Source organism: Sebastes umbrosus, chromosome 16 (assembly GCF_015220745.1).
Source record: "Sebastes umbrosus isolate fSebUmb1 chromosome 16, fSebUmb1.pri, whole genome shotgun sequence".
NCBI lineage: Eukaryota > Metazoa > Chordata > Actinopteri > Perciformes > Sebastidae > Sebastes > Sebastes umbrosus.
This window is the reverse complement of record NC_051284.1, coordinates 13,196,555-13,213,495: the sequence shown is the minus strand read 5'-3', so window position 1 is coordinate 13,213,495 and position 16,941 is coordinate 13,196,555. Positions and strand designations below refer to the sequence as shown.

Below are 16,941 nucleotides of genomic sequence, written 5' to 3'. Positions count from 1 at the left end.
TCATAGGGATTTCTCTCCACTCGGGCATTTAACCACCTGATCATGAATTCTTAGAAATGGATTAGCAGGTCATGGATTCTAATCTTGTAGGCTGGGGTCTTAAGCCAAAACTGACTGAGATCACTCCACTCAAACCTCTTTCATTCAGAACAAAGACAGGAAAATTTCTCCTTCTCTTGTAACACTTTTTTTTAACCTTATTATGAAAGGCTATTAGGAGTAATTAGCTTGACTTCTTTTTGTTTTTGAGTAGAAGAGAAGTTGCAACACAGGATATTTTGCTTGCCACATAGCATGTGAGTGATGTAATCCTACTGTGTTGTGTACAGTGTGTGTGTCTCCTAAAAAAAAAAGCCTGCAGCAAACAATGTGTTGTTTGTTTACAGGTGTTTGCAGGCTTTAATTATGCTAATAGTGTGACTAAAGAACTGCCAAACTATCAATCAATCAAACTAAATCTATCAATGATGGCGTGATGGAATGAAAAACTATTTCCAAGTCTTTCCACATTCCTTCATGCTGAGTGGCAAAGACATTCATTCCTGTGGCAGATGAGGCAGATCACCTGGGTGTGGTTTTTAGGTGGGTAGTGTATCAGCGCAAGCCACAAATTGTTTTCCCCAAGACACAATAACTGTAACCCTGTGAGCATGATCAGCTAAGAAACCAGAACAAAGGCCGTGCTGAACAGAATTAGACCCTCTGTATTGTTGTGAAAGTGACAGACGTCTCACACACGTCATTGTCACCGTCCTCTATTTTCATATTCTTAGAAAGACACACATCTCTATTGTGCATGATGTGTTCTCAGTGTCTTACCAGCTGAACACATAAATAGAGGGTTGTGGGAATGACACAATCTGATTACGTGTGTTAGACTCTGTGTGTGCATGATCTGCAACTTGTAAATTAATTTCACCTCTATTTTGAGCTCATGTGTCAGATCTGTGTTCACATCATCGATCAGTGGTACCTCTTTCTAGTACAACCTCTGGGGGGAGGATTTACTATGTGTGTATGAAACACCTCTGCTCTTACATAACTTAATTCCTCGGCGACAGTAGCCCCCATTCTATTGGTGGCTTTCTTCAGATGAGGGGATAAAAATAAACCCCAATCCTAGGAAAAATGCAATTCTGATTATTTTTTTTCACTTGAGTTTTTATTGGCAAGACATTTCAGATGTGGAATAATAACAGTGACAAAGAAATACTTGTTTGGGAAATACTTGCTGGCTTCATTACGTCCATATCACCATTTCTTAATCATGAAAAATGTCCATTTCTCCTATTTGTCTTCCAGTTTTGTTTCTTATAGTGTCCTATTTAATTATTCGTCATTGGTCTTGTGTCAGGGGAGACAACATTTGAGAAGCAGGCCTGTAGAGGTGTGCCCTTTCATCCAGCTCAGTGCTCCATCAGGCAGTCTGAAGGAATGCAGTCACAGAGGATGACCTTTGGTTGCTAAGGGCAACCACAGTTGGAAGAATGCTGTGTTTACCTAACCACTGTCTTGAGACATTTATTTAAAAATGCATCAAAGGTTAGCTAGAGCAAGCCAAATCAAGGATAAGCTGTTTTCCCAAACAGACACACTGTATTACATGTTGTTAGCTTGTAAACTTCAGCTAACGTTAACTTGCAAACTTTTAAAAACTTTTTTCTGGAGAGAAATACTGTCTTCAAAACTAAGTTTGCGTATGGTAAGTGAATCAATATGTCATTTTGTTTACTTTAAAACTGTTCTTTGTGCTTGTTCATGAGCTGCTAATCACACATTAGCCTCTTAGCATGTTGCTAAGGCCAGGCTGATCAGCACCACTAAGCCCTGTATCACAGTAGCTCAGCGCTTAATGGTGCAATGCTGGGTCTAATGGACCTGAGCAGCTCTCCCCTTGACCACAGACCGACTCCCACTCTGTGTTTACCTCTCTGTTACCTCGGCAGCCATTTCACAGGAGTGAGCAGAGGTAATCAGACACCTGCGGTGCCGGGCTGTTCAGGTCCCCTCCCAGGAAGGGAGGAACCTGAAGGGAGGCGTCCTCAGACTGGGTAGACCAGTGAGACACATTTTTGTTTCCCACACAGCAGCACACAGGGATTTCCTGTAAACTGAGAGACAAGGTAAAGAAGAGAGAGACAAACAAGCCTAGTCATGGACTCCAGTATGTTTACCAGCACATAGAGAAGGATAACCGTCAACTTTACGGATACTATACCGCTCAACTTGTCGGAGCAGTTGGGAATGCTTTTGTGAAAGGCAGGTGAACTCTGCTCTCCCAGGGAGATTACATGCTTCCAGCCACTGAACAGCTTGACTTCACTTGCAGCGTCATGGGAATCTTGCTCGCACAGAGGGAGGCTGAACTGTACTGCTGACAACATGCAGTCAGTAGTAGATATGATGTGATACTATGAAAGTACTACTACGTGGAACCTGTTTGCGTTTCACTAAACAGGAATCCAGGATAGTGGTAAGAGGAGCTGGGGGAGATTCGTCCATACAAAGACCTTTTTGTCCCCAGCCAGCGGTAGGTAGAGGTGGAATAGGAGCAGCTTGGATAACTGGAGGTGGGGACATTTTCGATGGACACTTTTTGCCGCTACCTGTTTTGCTTTGCATCTCTTTGCTCTCAGTTGGTGTGACACTTTGAGCAAAAATGGACAGTGCGAGTAATAGCTCAGATGGACCAGGGAAGTATCCCACTAGTTCCCTTTTGAGTGTCTTCAACAGTTTATTCGGCCGAGAGAGACCTTCCTCTTCAGACACAAAGTCCGCCATACTGACGTCTTTCAAGGGGCTGCCGGATGAGAGTCCTCTTCCTGAAGGCGGTCAAACTACTGAGAGTGAGAACAATGTGATTGTTTCCTCACTGGAAACCTGCAAGGAGTCTGACACCCAAGTTGAAACAGCAGCTGGAGCCTCGGTTGACCTCGGCCTGGTCAAGGTCACTAGGGTGGAAACGTACAGTGACAATGAGGAAAATGAGGAAGAGGAGGCGGACCAAAGCAACACTAGTCTGTCGGAGAAGCTTGCCAAGACCGAGGAGTCTACCTTACCTGAGAAGGATGATAATAAATTGGAGCATGGTGATGGAAATAAGCTAAAATATGCCAGTAAGGCGGAGTACAAGGCGCCTGCAGTCAAGACAAACAAATTTACGGAGCGATCCCGCATAGAAGCTATTCTATATTCAGACAGGTTCCTCGGCAGGACTAACTCTAAGACAGCTCTGGTCTCTTCAGTTTCCAAAAAAGGAGATGGCAGCAGTCCCAAGAAGAGCACCACCACCACCACCAAGTCTTTGGATGTAGAAACATCTGATGCTGGAGACAACAGTAAAGACAATGTTGGAACAGACATCTGGCGCAGACATCTGGCTTTGGAGGCCTCAGATCATAATGCTGCCACGGCCTCTTCTCTAAAGGAAGACTTGGATAGTATTCAGAAGGAGGGCACACATGAGCAAAAGGCTAAGGAGGGGGCTGAGGAAGCTCCCTCCATCCAGGTGTCCTCCTCTGTTCCCTCCAGCTCTAAGACTTCTGAAGTTTCAGTCCAATCATCCTCCAGTCCAGAGGGACAGTCAGACTCTGCTGTTATCACAAATCAACCGACAAAGGTTAAAAAACCCACGTCGCTGTCATCTATTCCTGAAAAGTCCCCAGGTGTCATCCAGCCGAGAACCAGTCCAGCCTCGCAGCGCACAACTGTTCCAAAGACACCAGGAACACCTCCATCTTCATCCACTGCACCCTCCTCCTCCACCTCATCCCCATCACGGGGCACGGCGCTCTCTTCGCCCCCTTCCTTCCAGATGCCGGCTCTCTTCAGCGGGTTGCGGGTGCTGAAGAAAGGAGCGGTGGGGGAGGAAAGGGAGACGGTGTCGGAGATCAAGCAGAGTGAGAAGGATGCTGACCTGGCCCTGCTCAGCCTAAAGAAGACGGTGAACAAAGCCAAGCTCTTCCCCGAGCAGAAGGCAGCCACTCCAACCAAAAAACACTCGGAGCCTAAACCCGTTTCGGAAACTAAAAGCGCCGTAATGGGAAACCTCAGTCAGCTGCTCAACCTAGACGACCAAGATGAGACCAAAAAGTCAGACGTCGGGCCGGATCCTGAACGCAGCAGAAAAGAGTCTGAGAATGGAGAGGAGGTTGCGGGAGAGAAAGTTCCAGGCCCAGAAACCGCCACATCTCCAACGGAGATAAAGAAAACCACAGACCTGGCCTATGAAACCTTCAGGAGCATCTTCGGCCCCAAAACTGTCAAAAAGGACAGAACGGAGGAAGTGGATCTGGAGGCAGTGAAGAAGAAAATCAAGAATGACAAGGAAAATCTGAGGTCTATTTTTGAGAGAGCCTCTAAAACCCCTGTCAAGGAAACCAACGGCACCACAGAGGCTAATGTATGAAATCACAATTATTTTAAAGGGCCAGTGTGTAACATTTCGGGGCATCTGTTAGCAGAAATGGTAATATTCATAACTATGTTTTCATTAGTGTATATTCACCTGAAATTAAGAATTGTTGTGTTTTCTTTAGCTTAGAATGAGCCCTTCATATCTACATAGGAAGCGGGTCCTCTTCACGGAGTCCGCCATGTTGCTCAGCCATGTTTCTACAGTAGCCAAGAACGGACAAACCAAACACTGTTTTTACGTTACCCGAAGGCCACCATAGTTCTCTGACATGAGTGCAAAACCGTGGTACTGCCAGCCGCCGTCTGACTTCCATTGCTCCTAAAGTAGTGTCATTACAGTAAGGACTCTGGCCTCTGAGCGATGCGAACTGCGTTACTGTACCACGGTTTTGCAGGTAGGAGTGAGCGGAGGGGTACTCAGTTGGTTGCATCTGAAACCACACTTTTAGATGCCACCAAATCCTACACCCTGTACCTTTAAATCACATCTGTCTTTATTTATTGGAAATTTAAGTTGCACATGTGGTTTGTACAATGATAGGGGGAAATGATGAGATATGAAATGCTGTATCATTGCATTGCCACGGTCCACGCTGATGTTTTTGCATGTTTTTTCTCCCTGCAGACGGAGCTCACGTCCCCTACAGACAGCGAAGACCGGACCCCAGGGCGGCTCCAGGCTGTGTGGCCCCCGCCCAAACCTAAAGATGAGGAAGAGAAGGTGGGGCTCAAATACACCGAGGCAGGTAAGAACCGCACGCTTGTCGCTTTAGACCATGTTGTCTGCCTTTACATCTTAAGACCAGGAATGCTGACCGAGTATCACCAGCTTACACTGACACACGTCTCACCTGTTTGGCTTTGTGGATAACGCTGTGAATGGATCTCTATTGTGAACACAGAAACAAAAGTAGAGCCACCACTATCACACCTTTTTAGCACTCACACTTTGCTCTAAAACTCTGAGACATATCATGTAATACATCCTTTAAATCCATTTAAGAACACAGCGAGGCTGTGTCTGCACCTTTTAATGCTGCTGTTTGTGTGGTCACTGTTTCGTGGCACCACAGGATTGCGTGTGTGGGTGTTAGAGGTTAAAACATTTAATGAAATCGAGTACACACTCTGGGCAGCACGCCATGTTTGGCCCCTCTTGTACTCTAAAGGTGTAATGACACACAGATACTGTAGGTTAAAAACACACACGGCTGTCGATGGGCTGATTGAATTACAATTTACTTTCATGTTCTGGGTACAGTGAAGTTGTTTTGTGTACATTGCATTATAGTAGCAGCAGTGAAACAGCTGTTGGATGTTCTGCGTGGTGCAGCTTCATCCCAGAGAATAGATTAAGACTAGCAAATGTGGATTATTCTGGTGATTGGAGCGCCGCGATGGAGCTTTGCTCTTGTATAAGAGAAGAGTATGTGGAACTTCAGAATCAGAGCAAAAGTCCAAGTGAGCCATATAGATAAACCAACACATTCATATCATCATAAGCATTTCTTTCAAACACTTACACGCTACAGTACAATGCTATTCATGACAGCAAATAGCTTATGTGTGGGTCTATGCTAGTGAATCAGTCCCATCTTCCTCATGTGATCTTGATTTTAGTCTTAAAGCTGAAGTAGGCGAGATTGAAGCAAATATAATTTTAAAAAGTTATTTTTATAAAATGGTCGTTATATCCTGACAGTAGTACATGAAACAGGTAACCTGAAAAAAATCATGTGCCTCTTTGTCCTCCGGTGCTCCTAATGGCATCTGCAAGATTTCACAGACCGGAGGAAATCAAACAGTCAGATCTGATCTGAGGTCTGCTGTTTGAGAGCGAACTCCGACCAAACGGTCAAACTAGGCAGCGCTGATCAAATATTAATCAATATTATGTTACATTAATGTCTATTTCTCACCTCAAATGTTTTCAGAATCATCTTGTAGTGCACGGTTTAGCTGTAAAATTAGAAAGTTTGTGACGCAGCCGCCATTGTAAAATCTGTTGAAGGAACGCCAAGTTCCAGTCACATGACCGGAGCACAGCCAATAGGAACGCTCTCTCAATGACATAACCTGTGATTGGTGCAGAAGTCTAGTTTTCTCTCAGAACACCTGAATTACAATATGCTGAAAGGTTATTATGGAATTTTTGCCCAATGATGCCAAAAACATACTGCCTACTGCCACTTTAATTGTAAATAGGGATAAAGACTCAACAGACTAATCCTCAAATAAATTGCTTGACAGCAGGTGGCAAACATTGTAATGAAGGCGATATACTATATAACTTGGTAGTGAAGGATACCAAGTCACACAGGATAGGGTAGGGAACATGTTTTCCAAATACTACCGTACCATCATGGACGTTGGGTGAATTATGTTGTGGGTGATGCCGTCATCTTATCAGAACCAACACATCAGCATTCTTCAAGTGTTTTGGCCTGACACATTATTTTGTTTAGGCTTTCATTTGAGCCAGCTGTATAGTTTAAAACTGGTTGGTTGGGTTATAGATATGGCCCTTTTCTTTATTGAAAGTGACCCACCCTTCTTTAGAATCTCACTGCTAACCACCAGTAGATCGTGTTGATATGTCTCTTGTCTTGCATATTAGCTTGATAATGATTTACCAAACCAATCTTAGCTCAAGAAAACATAACTCTAACCCTGTTTTCTCAATCTATAAAGAATAAAGAACCAGCTATGAGCCATGATTATTGAACTGAGTATACACTCCAGTGTATATTTATAATAAATCAAAACTGTCAACAGAATGAGTTTGATTGTGTCGTCAGTCATACAAGTGTTGTTGGTCTGCCTCCTTTCAGAGCACCAGGCTGCCCTCCTGCAGCTGAAGAGAGAGTGCAAGGAAGATCTGGAGAGGATGCATGTAAGTTATCATAAGACATGTGAATAACACGCTGACTGAAAAAAATATTACACACTGGAGAAAACTAGCCCAGGAATCTCTGTGAGGGCAGACTAGTTAAAGAAAGTTGAGTGAGGAAATTCTGACAAATATTAAACAGACACAAACTAACATTTGGGAAATAAAGTTTAGCAATAGATTTGTGACAATAATTAATGTGTGTGAGACATTTAGCTAAATTTATAAGGCACTTATAACTTATCACTTCAATATGTTGAAATATCTTGTCTGACATAGTGTGGCAGTTGACTCTCCTGAACACAAGATGGCACTAAGTAAGCACGAAATACTCAAGTGCAGCAGCCGGACTGGTGCTGAGCATTTACTTACAGCAGTAGAAGCTTTGACGTCACAAGTTTTGAAGTTGCCCAGTATTGTGTATAAAATGTCTTTTGAATGTAAATTGTTAGTCAACCTGTCTATTAAGTTTTGAAGTTAATTTCGTATTTTTACATTTCCAGAGAAACAGTATAAATAGGTTAGAATGAAAAAAAAACTTATATATGACTCAAATCCCTGTTAAATGTTGTGAGCATTTAGCTCAACAATTAGTGAGTAAACCATTAAAAACATAAAACCTTTGAATTATCAAACCATTTTTTCACAATGGCTTAATGTCCTGATCTGTGACTTTTAATGTGACCTTTAGCAGTTTTATACAAAAAGTGAAACTGAAGTTCATTAGTCATTCAGTGAAATAAAATGTATAAATGGAGCCAAAATCTTACATAACATGTTAATTTAAAACTGCACTGTTTCAATTTAAAAAAAAATCTAAAAAAGACCAGAATTGCATGTGTTATGTATAATAATATGTCTTCCAAATGTCTTCCAAACACACAGATTTCTGGGATGGTCTCCAATACGATTGCTCATTTCAAAGGTGTCTGTTTCATTTATCAGAAGGTTACGGGAACAAGTTTCAAGTTATTTGTTATCAAATGCACAACAATTACAGAAGCAGTCGTCGATGAAAGAAATCTCAAGCTCCTTCCAACCGTGCTAATTAAATTAATATTTTAAAAAATGCGTAAGTAAGACATAAAATAGTGTATAGCAGTTTTTCACAGGTGTTTTTCTTTCGTCTGTCAACTAAATCAAGAGTCAAACTAATTGTGTTCCCTCGGAAAACTAAAGGAACATAGTTGTGGCCGTGTTGCATAATTTGTACCACTGATCATTTGCTTTATGGGCTGTTTCCTTGAGGAGTCTGACCTCAGAGTTGGTTTCTCAGCCTGTCTGCTTAAAGCCTTTAATTTGACGTCGACCCTTTTTAAAGGACTGATGCTGACACTGAGGAACACGCACCGCAGTCGGCCCACAAGAGAGGGAGGGAACGTGCCTAATGCTATTTCTAAACTGACACCAGCTAATAAGGAACATGTGTGACGTTTATTGCAAAACAATTTCCTTTCTGTATCAAATCAATACTTTGCTTTGGTGGGATTGTTTTCATTGTTATAAATGTCAAATGAAAGCTGGACCAGATTGTCGCTGTCAGATATTAATCTCTCCGATTTAAATGGGAAAATTTAATGGGAATGAAATTGAAAACAATGCTGGAAAAAAATAATGTTGTTATTTTTCAACCAGGAGTCACGTACATGTCTACGCCTTAAATCCAAGTTCATTCAAGGAAACGTATTGTCAGTCACCTAATATGATCTTATTATATTATATGATGGGAAGTGACAGAGGTTTCTGATATTCTGCATTTGTTTTGTGCCTGGCATCCTGCTCTTGTTCCTCACAGTCTGACTTTGAGCTTCAAATCTTTCAACTGCGAGGTGAGCATGCTGTCTCGATGTCACACATGGAGGGAGTCATTGCTAAGATGCAAAGAGACAAGGGATATAATACAGGTCAAGAGCGGGGCGAGGTCCACGACGTTGCCGTGTCCACTGCAGATGACCTGACACCCAAGACCTTCCGCACCGTGAGCATCCAGACGGACAGGGAGACCTTCATCAAGACCCCCGAGGGCGACGATAGCGGGATAGCTCTGAGCCCCAACCAGAACGTGCCGAAAAAACTCAACTTGGACTCCATCGGACTAAATCTAAAAGCTGAAACAGCCCCAGGGCCTTCTGGACCACCCCCACCCCCTCCACCTCCTCCCCCTCTCCCACCAGGCCTCTTAGGACCACCACCCCCACCCCCGCCACCTCCTCCCCCTCTCCCACCAGGCCTCTTAGGACCACCACCCCCACCTCCTCCTCCTCCTCCTCCCCCTTTGCCAGGCAGCACTGGAATACCGCCAGCACCCCCTCCACCTCCAGCGCCTCCACTCCCTGGAGGTGGTCCGCCACCCCCCACCACCTCCCCCTCCCCCCCCAGGCCTACCTGGAGCTGGTCCACCTCCTCCTCCACCTCCTCCAGGCGGTGGCCCGCCACCTCCTCCCCCTATGGGGGGCTTCAGTTTCGCCCAGAAGGTGGAGAAGGCCCCACGGAAACTTGCCATGGAGCCGGCCTGTCCCATGAAGCCTCTGTACTGGACCAGGATACAGATACAGGACAATAAGTACGTGGAACATTGTTTAAATTCACTCATAATGTGGTTGATTACAACATGGGTCTTATTTTCAGAGTTCTGGCCATCATTTCAGTTTGCAATAATAACATTATACTCAGCAAGTTAATGAGAAATTAAAGGATAAGTGTAAAATTGCTCCCCAAACTGTCGGTTGTAAACATGTATATCAGTTTACAGGCTTACTTTCTGGTTCGACTTTGACCTGCCGTACTTACCATAATTTTATGCACAGAATTTTCCTGCGCAATGAGGGATTATTGCCTACATTTTGGCAGTGCTCACTTTAATTTTTACCAACAAATCAAGTAGTTTAGATAATCTGGTGTAACTATTACAACCTCTCTAATCGTCTGACCACTCATTTCTTGCCCCACTGGACTTCAATGCAGAGATGTTGCTGCGTTCCCAGACATCAAGAATTACTCTGGTGAATACCATGTCGTTATAATTTATAGAAATGATGGCCAAATCTACAAAACTAAGACTCAAATAGTGACGTACTGGAATTATCCTTTTTAAAATTTCTTTACATTGCAGTGATTATGCAAAAATAGTTAGTATAGCACACGTTTGTATTTATTATTTATTACCGTAATAATCGATTGAATAACTTGATTTTCATTGGTGATTACTGCAGAATGTCATCAAAGTGAGGTTTAGAAAGTCCAGGCCTAATGGAGCTCTGGACTTCACTGGCCCTGGTGTAATGGGGTTTTAGTTTAGCCCTGAACACTCCTATTCAGAGAGTCATCAAAGATACAGTTGGTTCACTCTCTCTTCTACTTGCCCCATTGAGATACTCTGTAATTGTAAGTGGATTATCCAGCCCATTTACTACAGTGGCTGTGGTTGTTGCCTCTGAGTGCCAGGGTTCCAGCTTTATGGCCTTGTATTTCCATGGTTGGATTAGTGCGGGAAACTGACTGAAACGGACTCACTGACTACACTACAGCAGCTTCATGTCAGCTATAAATTTAACCGTAAAGGGCCAAGTTAAGGGGCATTAAATGGGTCAGATGTTTAACTGTAGCTGGATCAGCTGTGTGATCTCTGTTAATGGTGTGAGCTTCTGAGTTATGAGGGGGGGGGGGAACAGTGAAAGGATGCCAGGTGTCTAAATGTAAAGTACGGTTGGCAGCGTGCGGGGCAAACTTTCTTGGGAAGCTGCATAAAGTAAAGCACATTTATAGCCGTAATCCAGTCAATTAGAAAAAAGTTGTCCAGCATGGAAATATTCCTTGGGGTTTGGATGCCGTTTTCTTTTCCGAGCTAATTTCCTGCACAGTCGAAGGCTGTTCATTGGTCTTATTTTCCTCAGTCTCTCAGAAAAGAGTGTAAAATCAAAGGCGGATTTTGGGACAGTATCATTATGTCTTCAGCAGAAAAACCTCTTGGCTGCCTCAGATGAATACTCCCACCACCGCCAACTGCATGCAGAAACAATTGGACTTACTCGACCCTAATTGAGTCACTGGCAGTGCGGTTGATTGTTCTGGTATTTATGCTGCGATAAGCCTGCCAGCGCTTGTGTTAGTGTGCTGTGTCCGGGTTCTCTTTCTCGCTGTAGATGGGCCTCGACTCGGGCGGATTGACCTGCCAGTCTCACAGATGAGATGTCATTAAACGATGACCTGTGACGTGTGAGAAGACAATAGGAAACCAGTAGTGAGGCATGATGGCATCATTCCTTTCTTTTGAATAAGTTTATTCGTTAGCAAGCCGTTTACTGCGTCTCTTGTTTTATTAATAGACTCAGGGAAGGAAAGCAGAGACAGATGTGATGGTAACAGCAGCAGAGCGCTTAAATCCTGAACATCCTCTTGACTTCAGACACCTCTTGTTCCCTATTTCTGCCTCTGTTTGTTTTTTCCATGTTACTCAGCAACTTCTGTAACACAACATCGCCTCCCGTGTCCTCGTCCGTTTGCTGGAAATGGTCCTTTATTACAGAAACAAGCTTGTCTTAAACTTTAGTTATTTTTATCACCTAGCTCATAAACAGTGCTTTTTAAAGTCGAGATTGCGGCGATTCCTGCCAAGTTTTTGTGGGACGGCGAAATGGAAAATGAAAAGCAGCGGGCAAGTTGAATAAACATCTAATCCACAAATAGAACACACGATTTGTTTAGCTCGAGGAAAGTGACCTCGATGTTTCTGGCCTGCCCTGCTGTGAGACGCTGTCGTTGTGTGGCTCAGTCTTAATGCACAGATTTAAGTTTAAAACAGCATCAAATGAATCACAAATGAAAATCTTCACTTCTCTTTCCAGCAACAACACACTGTGGGGTTCTCTGGAGGAGCCGAACATCGTCAACGCTAACGAGTTTGAGGATCTTTTCTCCAAGGCCACGCTGCAGCCCAAGAAGAAGCCGCTGTCGGACACCTTTGAGAAGAAAGCCAAAGCTAAGAAGGTACATCCTGTTGCTCCACTCACTCCTCCTCAGTTTGGTTTATATCTTCTCAGTAGGGGTGGTGGAAAAAATCGATACAGCATAGTATCGCGATATTTTGCGTGGAAATATCGTAGCGATAGACGGACGTCAAGTATCGATCTTTTATTATATAAACTATTAACCTCTTAACAGTCCGGCCGCTATTCTGTCTTTCAGAGATTTTAGCGGGCTCAGTCTTAAGGCTAGAGTGAGGATATTGGTATCATATGACGCTAGTAAACCTAAAGAATCAATTGGTACCAACCATGTCATGTTAGCTTGTCGGAAAGAACGCTAAATAATGCTCCAAAGTTATGAAAAATTTGTCGAGGAGGGATCTCTGACCTCAAGATGTGTGAATGAAAGCTCTGAGATGAACAGAGTGAAAACTGTATCTTATTAGATTAAACAGATGTTGACAAACTGAATAATTTGCAGTTGAAACAATTTAATAAATCGCAATATATCTTTTCACAAAATCTCAATAAGATTGTATCTTGACGATATCATATCGTGGGGCCTCTGGTGATTCCCACCCCTACTTCTCAGTGTTTTGGTTTTTCCTTGACATTGGTTGTGTGGAAAGCGCAACTTTTTTTTTTGGCATTTGATGGTTATCTTGTTCACTTTGTCTCTCGCTGCGGCCACCTGAGGGCGTCGTTAGAAGGCTTTTATATTAAGCTTTGTTTTAAAAAAAGACATTTTGTATGCTGTCATGTTCAATCATAAATCAAAAAAAAGAAATAACAAGAGGTTGAACCGGGAAGAAATGGATTGCAACTCCAGACTGTTGCCTGCAGTTGCCAGGTCTTGCACTGGGCCAACGCCGGCTATCAGTTTATGAGTTCACTCCCTTGTTTTTCTTTCTGTGCAAGCCAAGCTCACTGTGCAAGATTGTAACGTCGGTAGGACTTCAGAAGTATGTTGTTGAAGCTTCAAAGTTTAGTTTTTATAGATGAAATCATTCGAGAAAAGTCAGCGAAGGGGTGCCAGATTGATCTACCGCCTCCCCCCTAACCGCCTAAGACACACTTGTTGGGTGTCTTGTCAAATGCTGCAACTCTGCACCTCTGCTGCAGCCAGCGCCGTGTCAGCACCTTGGCCGCCTCGTGGTCCTCACTGTGGCGTCCAAGCGGTTAAAAATCGGCCACTGCCCCAGACTGTCCCCTCTAAATCCATACGCATCCCCTATTCTGATCAATTTGTGAAGGCTCCACTCCACTCCAGAGGGCCACAATGTGTGTGTGGTTGTGTGTATGTGTGTGTGTGTGTTCTTCTGTCCTTGGTCTCCATCCTTAGGTCTCTCCGTTCAGTCTGGTCACTCTAAACTGTCCAACACTTGATCCAACTCAGACAGCCACATCCAGACATAAATCTTGCCAAGTGTCTCCTGTCTGGGGGCTTACATCAGCCTGGAGGAGGTTTGACCCCACTAATGGAAACACTGTTGGGACAAATTCATATCAATCTAAAACAAAACTCCATCTCCAACATAGTATTTGGCTTTTCTTTTTTATTTGAGAGAATGACTCATATAGTTTAGATATTGTACACTGGCTGTGGTTGATATCTATGTTTAGACTTTTTGTGATTAGACAGGAGTCTCATATTTAATATAAAGGTCTGTGTTTAGAGCCAGCGAGAGCATTCAGAGTCCAACTCCACGATTAAAGAGGGGAAGTGAACACGTGAAAGGCATGGTTGTTTTCAGCTCGCTCGCAAGTCCAACTCGCTGGAAAGGTCGTCAAAATAAAAGAAACTTGTTTACTTCATCATTTTTTATCCAAGTTGAAAGTTTATACTCTGGAGTTAAAGGGAAAGAAATCATCTGAATCATCAGCGGATGGTGGCTTCCAAGAAGCTCAGCTGGTCAACGGATGGGAAAGAAAGGAAGGGAAGCGTAGAACAAAGATTTTTTCGGAGGAAGGGACAAGAGCAGTAGGGTTAAAGACTTGTTGCTACGGAGTGGAGGAGGAATGGATCATAAAGGTGGACTGAATGAGGGGTAAAAAGCCAATAAGGACTAGTAGCTAGTTGCTACTTGTTGTTAATTTTAGGGGAAACAATTATTTTCAATATTGATTAATCTAGAGGTTATTTTCTCAATTAATCAATTTATTATTTGGTCTATAGGATGTCAGCAAATAGTAAGAAAACAGCCCATCCCAAGTTCCCAGAGCCCATGGTGACAACTTGAAATGTATAGCTTTGTCAGACCAACAGTCTAAAATCCAAAGTTATTTTATTTGCTATCATAGAAGACCAAGAAAAAAAACAGAATATTAAAAAAAATAAAAATGTTTGCCTCAAAAATTACTTTAAATAGATGAATTAATTATCAAAAATTAGTTGCCGATTCAGACAATCAACTACTTGATTAATTAACAGCTTTAGTTAATTTATAGTGTTAATTGTCATTTGAGTTATTGAATATTTAATATAGAGATGCAACAATTAACTGATTAGTTGTTAACTATTGAATTAATCACCATCTATTTTGATAATCGATTAATTGGAAAGAAAAAGTCTAAATTCTCTGATTCAAGCTTCTTAAATGACAATAGTTTCTGGTTTCTTTACTCCTCTATGACAGTAAACTGAATATCTTTGACTGTGGACAAAACAAGACTGGGCAAGCCAAAGTGGGGCCCATAAGGTTTGGTTTTTAGCACGCCAGATGTTTCTAGCAAAGATTTAAAAAAAGAATAATAATAATTTTAAAAATATAATATAAATCACTGTTTATGCTGTTTTATTTTTTGTAAGGTAAAATGCTCTTTAAATCATTTATTTTTCATAATCTGAACACGGCGGAGCTGAGTGACACTTGGCACTTAAGGGAACTTGATATGGTAGTACCATTTTGAATCTTAACAATACAATAGAATATAATACAATAGGTGTTTGCTTTTGGCCCGTGGCCCACCATTAAGTTTCAGGTTTGGTCCTCCAAGGGAAAACGTTTGGGCACCCCTGCTTTAGAGAGTCTTTACTCTGCACAATCTGACCAGACAGTGGTCTCTGTCCAATACCAGTGGACACTGATGCAGACTACCTGCCTGTCTCTGTCTCTGTCAGCACAGGATTCATTTATTATCTTGCCGTTGAATCTATGTATGTATCTGAGTGTGTTTCAGTTACCTTGTTTGTTTGTTCCCGCGTGTGTTTGTGTATGCACCAACATACGTTTCTGTGTGCGTGCGTCCCTTTGCTTGAACGCACGTGTGTGTGTGTGTGTGTGTGTGTGTGTGTGTGTGTGTGTGTGTGATGACGGCACGTCCTCCTCGCGAGTCATTATGCACTTGCTCAGAAAGTGTTGCCAGATCATGCTAACACCACGGCCCGGGGCCGTGTGCGCCGGCGAGAGGAGAGGAGATGAGTGGGAGAGAAAGGAATGTGTGTGTACATTATGCATATGAGCCACTTCCCCGCTTTTCCAACAACTCCACAAGGCAGAAGTTGAAACTGGTGGGGATGCAGCCGATGCCTACATGAGCAAGTTAATCTCTATCATGTGTGCCATAGAAAAATCAAAGCTCTTGTTTACTCTGGAGCCCTTTTCTCTCTCTCTCTGCGCTGATTAGCATATCAAAGCAGAGGAGATGACATGGAAGAGAGCTCTCCCACCCGAGCAGACCAGACCGGACCGGGCTGGACCCGGGGTGTAATTGCAGGCATGTGGCTCCGCTCGACTGGCGAGAGGAGGCAATGAAGACAGGGCACCTATAGGAGTGTGGGGGGGGCGAGGATGGGCATGTCGGTGCATTCGTGATTGAGATGGATGAAGATGTGGAAATCAATCGAGCCAAATGTGCTGTTTGTGAGCAAATATGCAACACAAAAACAGCAATTTCCTCTCTCCACATAAATCAAACTTGTATCAAGTTTACACATAGCGGATCTCCTTAAACTAACAGCAGCTTTAACCAATTTCTGGGAATAACTTATGAGCAATCATATTGCGTTTATTAAAGACATATTTGGAGCTGTGGCTGTGACGTGGGAGAGTGGGTGTAAGATTAACACCGCTGGGTGAGACTGAGGTTGCGGAGTGTGTCGTAGGTGGTTATTGATGGGAAGCCTTGATCCAGTTGTTATTGTAACATCTGCCTGGGTGACTCCAGACAGATAGTCAGACAGACAGTCTTCTCGGAGCAGGCTGGCCGCTCAGCCGTGGTTGTGTAAACTATCCGAACCAGCATCACCCTGCCCACCTCCTCGCCTAACATCAGCCACCTGCTTCGGCTCAAACCGCCGACACTCACAACGTCTCCCTCCATCATTGTGTTTATTTTCTTAGACCGCTTGCTTTTTCTTCTTTCTCCTCTTTCCTTTGACCCGACTGTGCTACTCCACAGCAGCTTCAAATGAGAGTTGTCCGTTTGTCCACAGGAGGGTGCCGTTAGCTATTGGTGTCTACCTGCCTCAGCATCAGCATCACGCGCTTTAACCCAAGCTGTTTGCGTGTCTGAAACCAAGCATCCAGCATCAGTTGTCTTTTCTCATTAACGTAACTGTTTAGGCTAATTGGCGAGTTCTGCAGCCAAGGTGCTGCTTTTAGTGTGGCCCGTCCAAAGTGGTTAATTAGAGGTGTTGGGAAAGCCTGGTGCTCAGCCGTCTCAAGTCCC

General features: G+C 43.3%; 1 protein-coding gene across 1 annotated transcript in view; it reads left to right on the top strand.

Annotated features, from left to right (window-relative positions):
• Positions 1 to 2,011: 2,011 nt before the first annotated feature.
• Positions 2,012 to 16,941, top strand: part of LOC119474362 (formin-like) — a 44,819-nt gene continuing 29,889 nt past the window's right edge. Inside the window, 6 exon segments of the mRNA XM_037746361.1 lie at positions 2,012 to 4,402; positions 5,042 to 5,162; positions 7,248 to 7,309; positions 9,102 to 9,656; positions 9,658 to 9,869; positions 12,151 to 12,292. Coding sequence (XP_037602289.1) covers positions 2,660 to 4,402; positions 5,042 to 5,162; positions 7,248 to 7,309; positions 9,102 to 9,656; positions 9,658 to 9,869; positions 12,151 to 12,292 — 2,835 coding nt within the window. The 5' untranslated portion in view covers positions 2,012 to 2,659.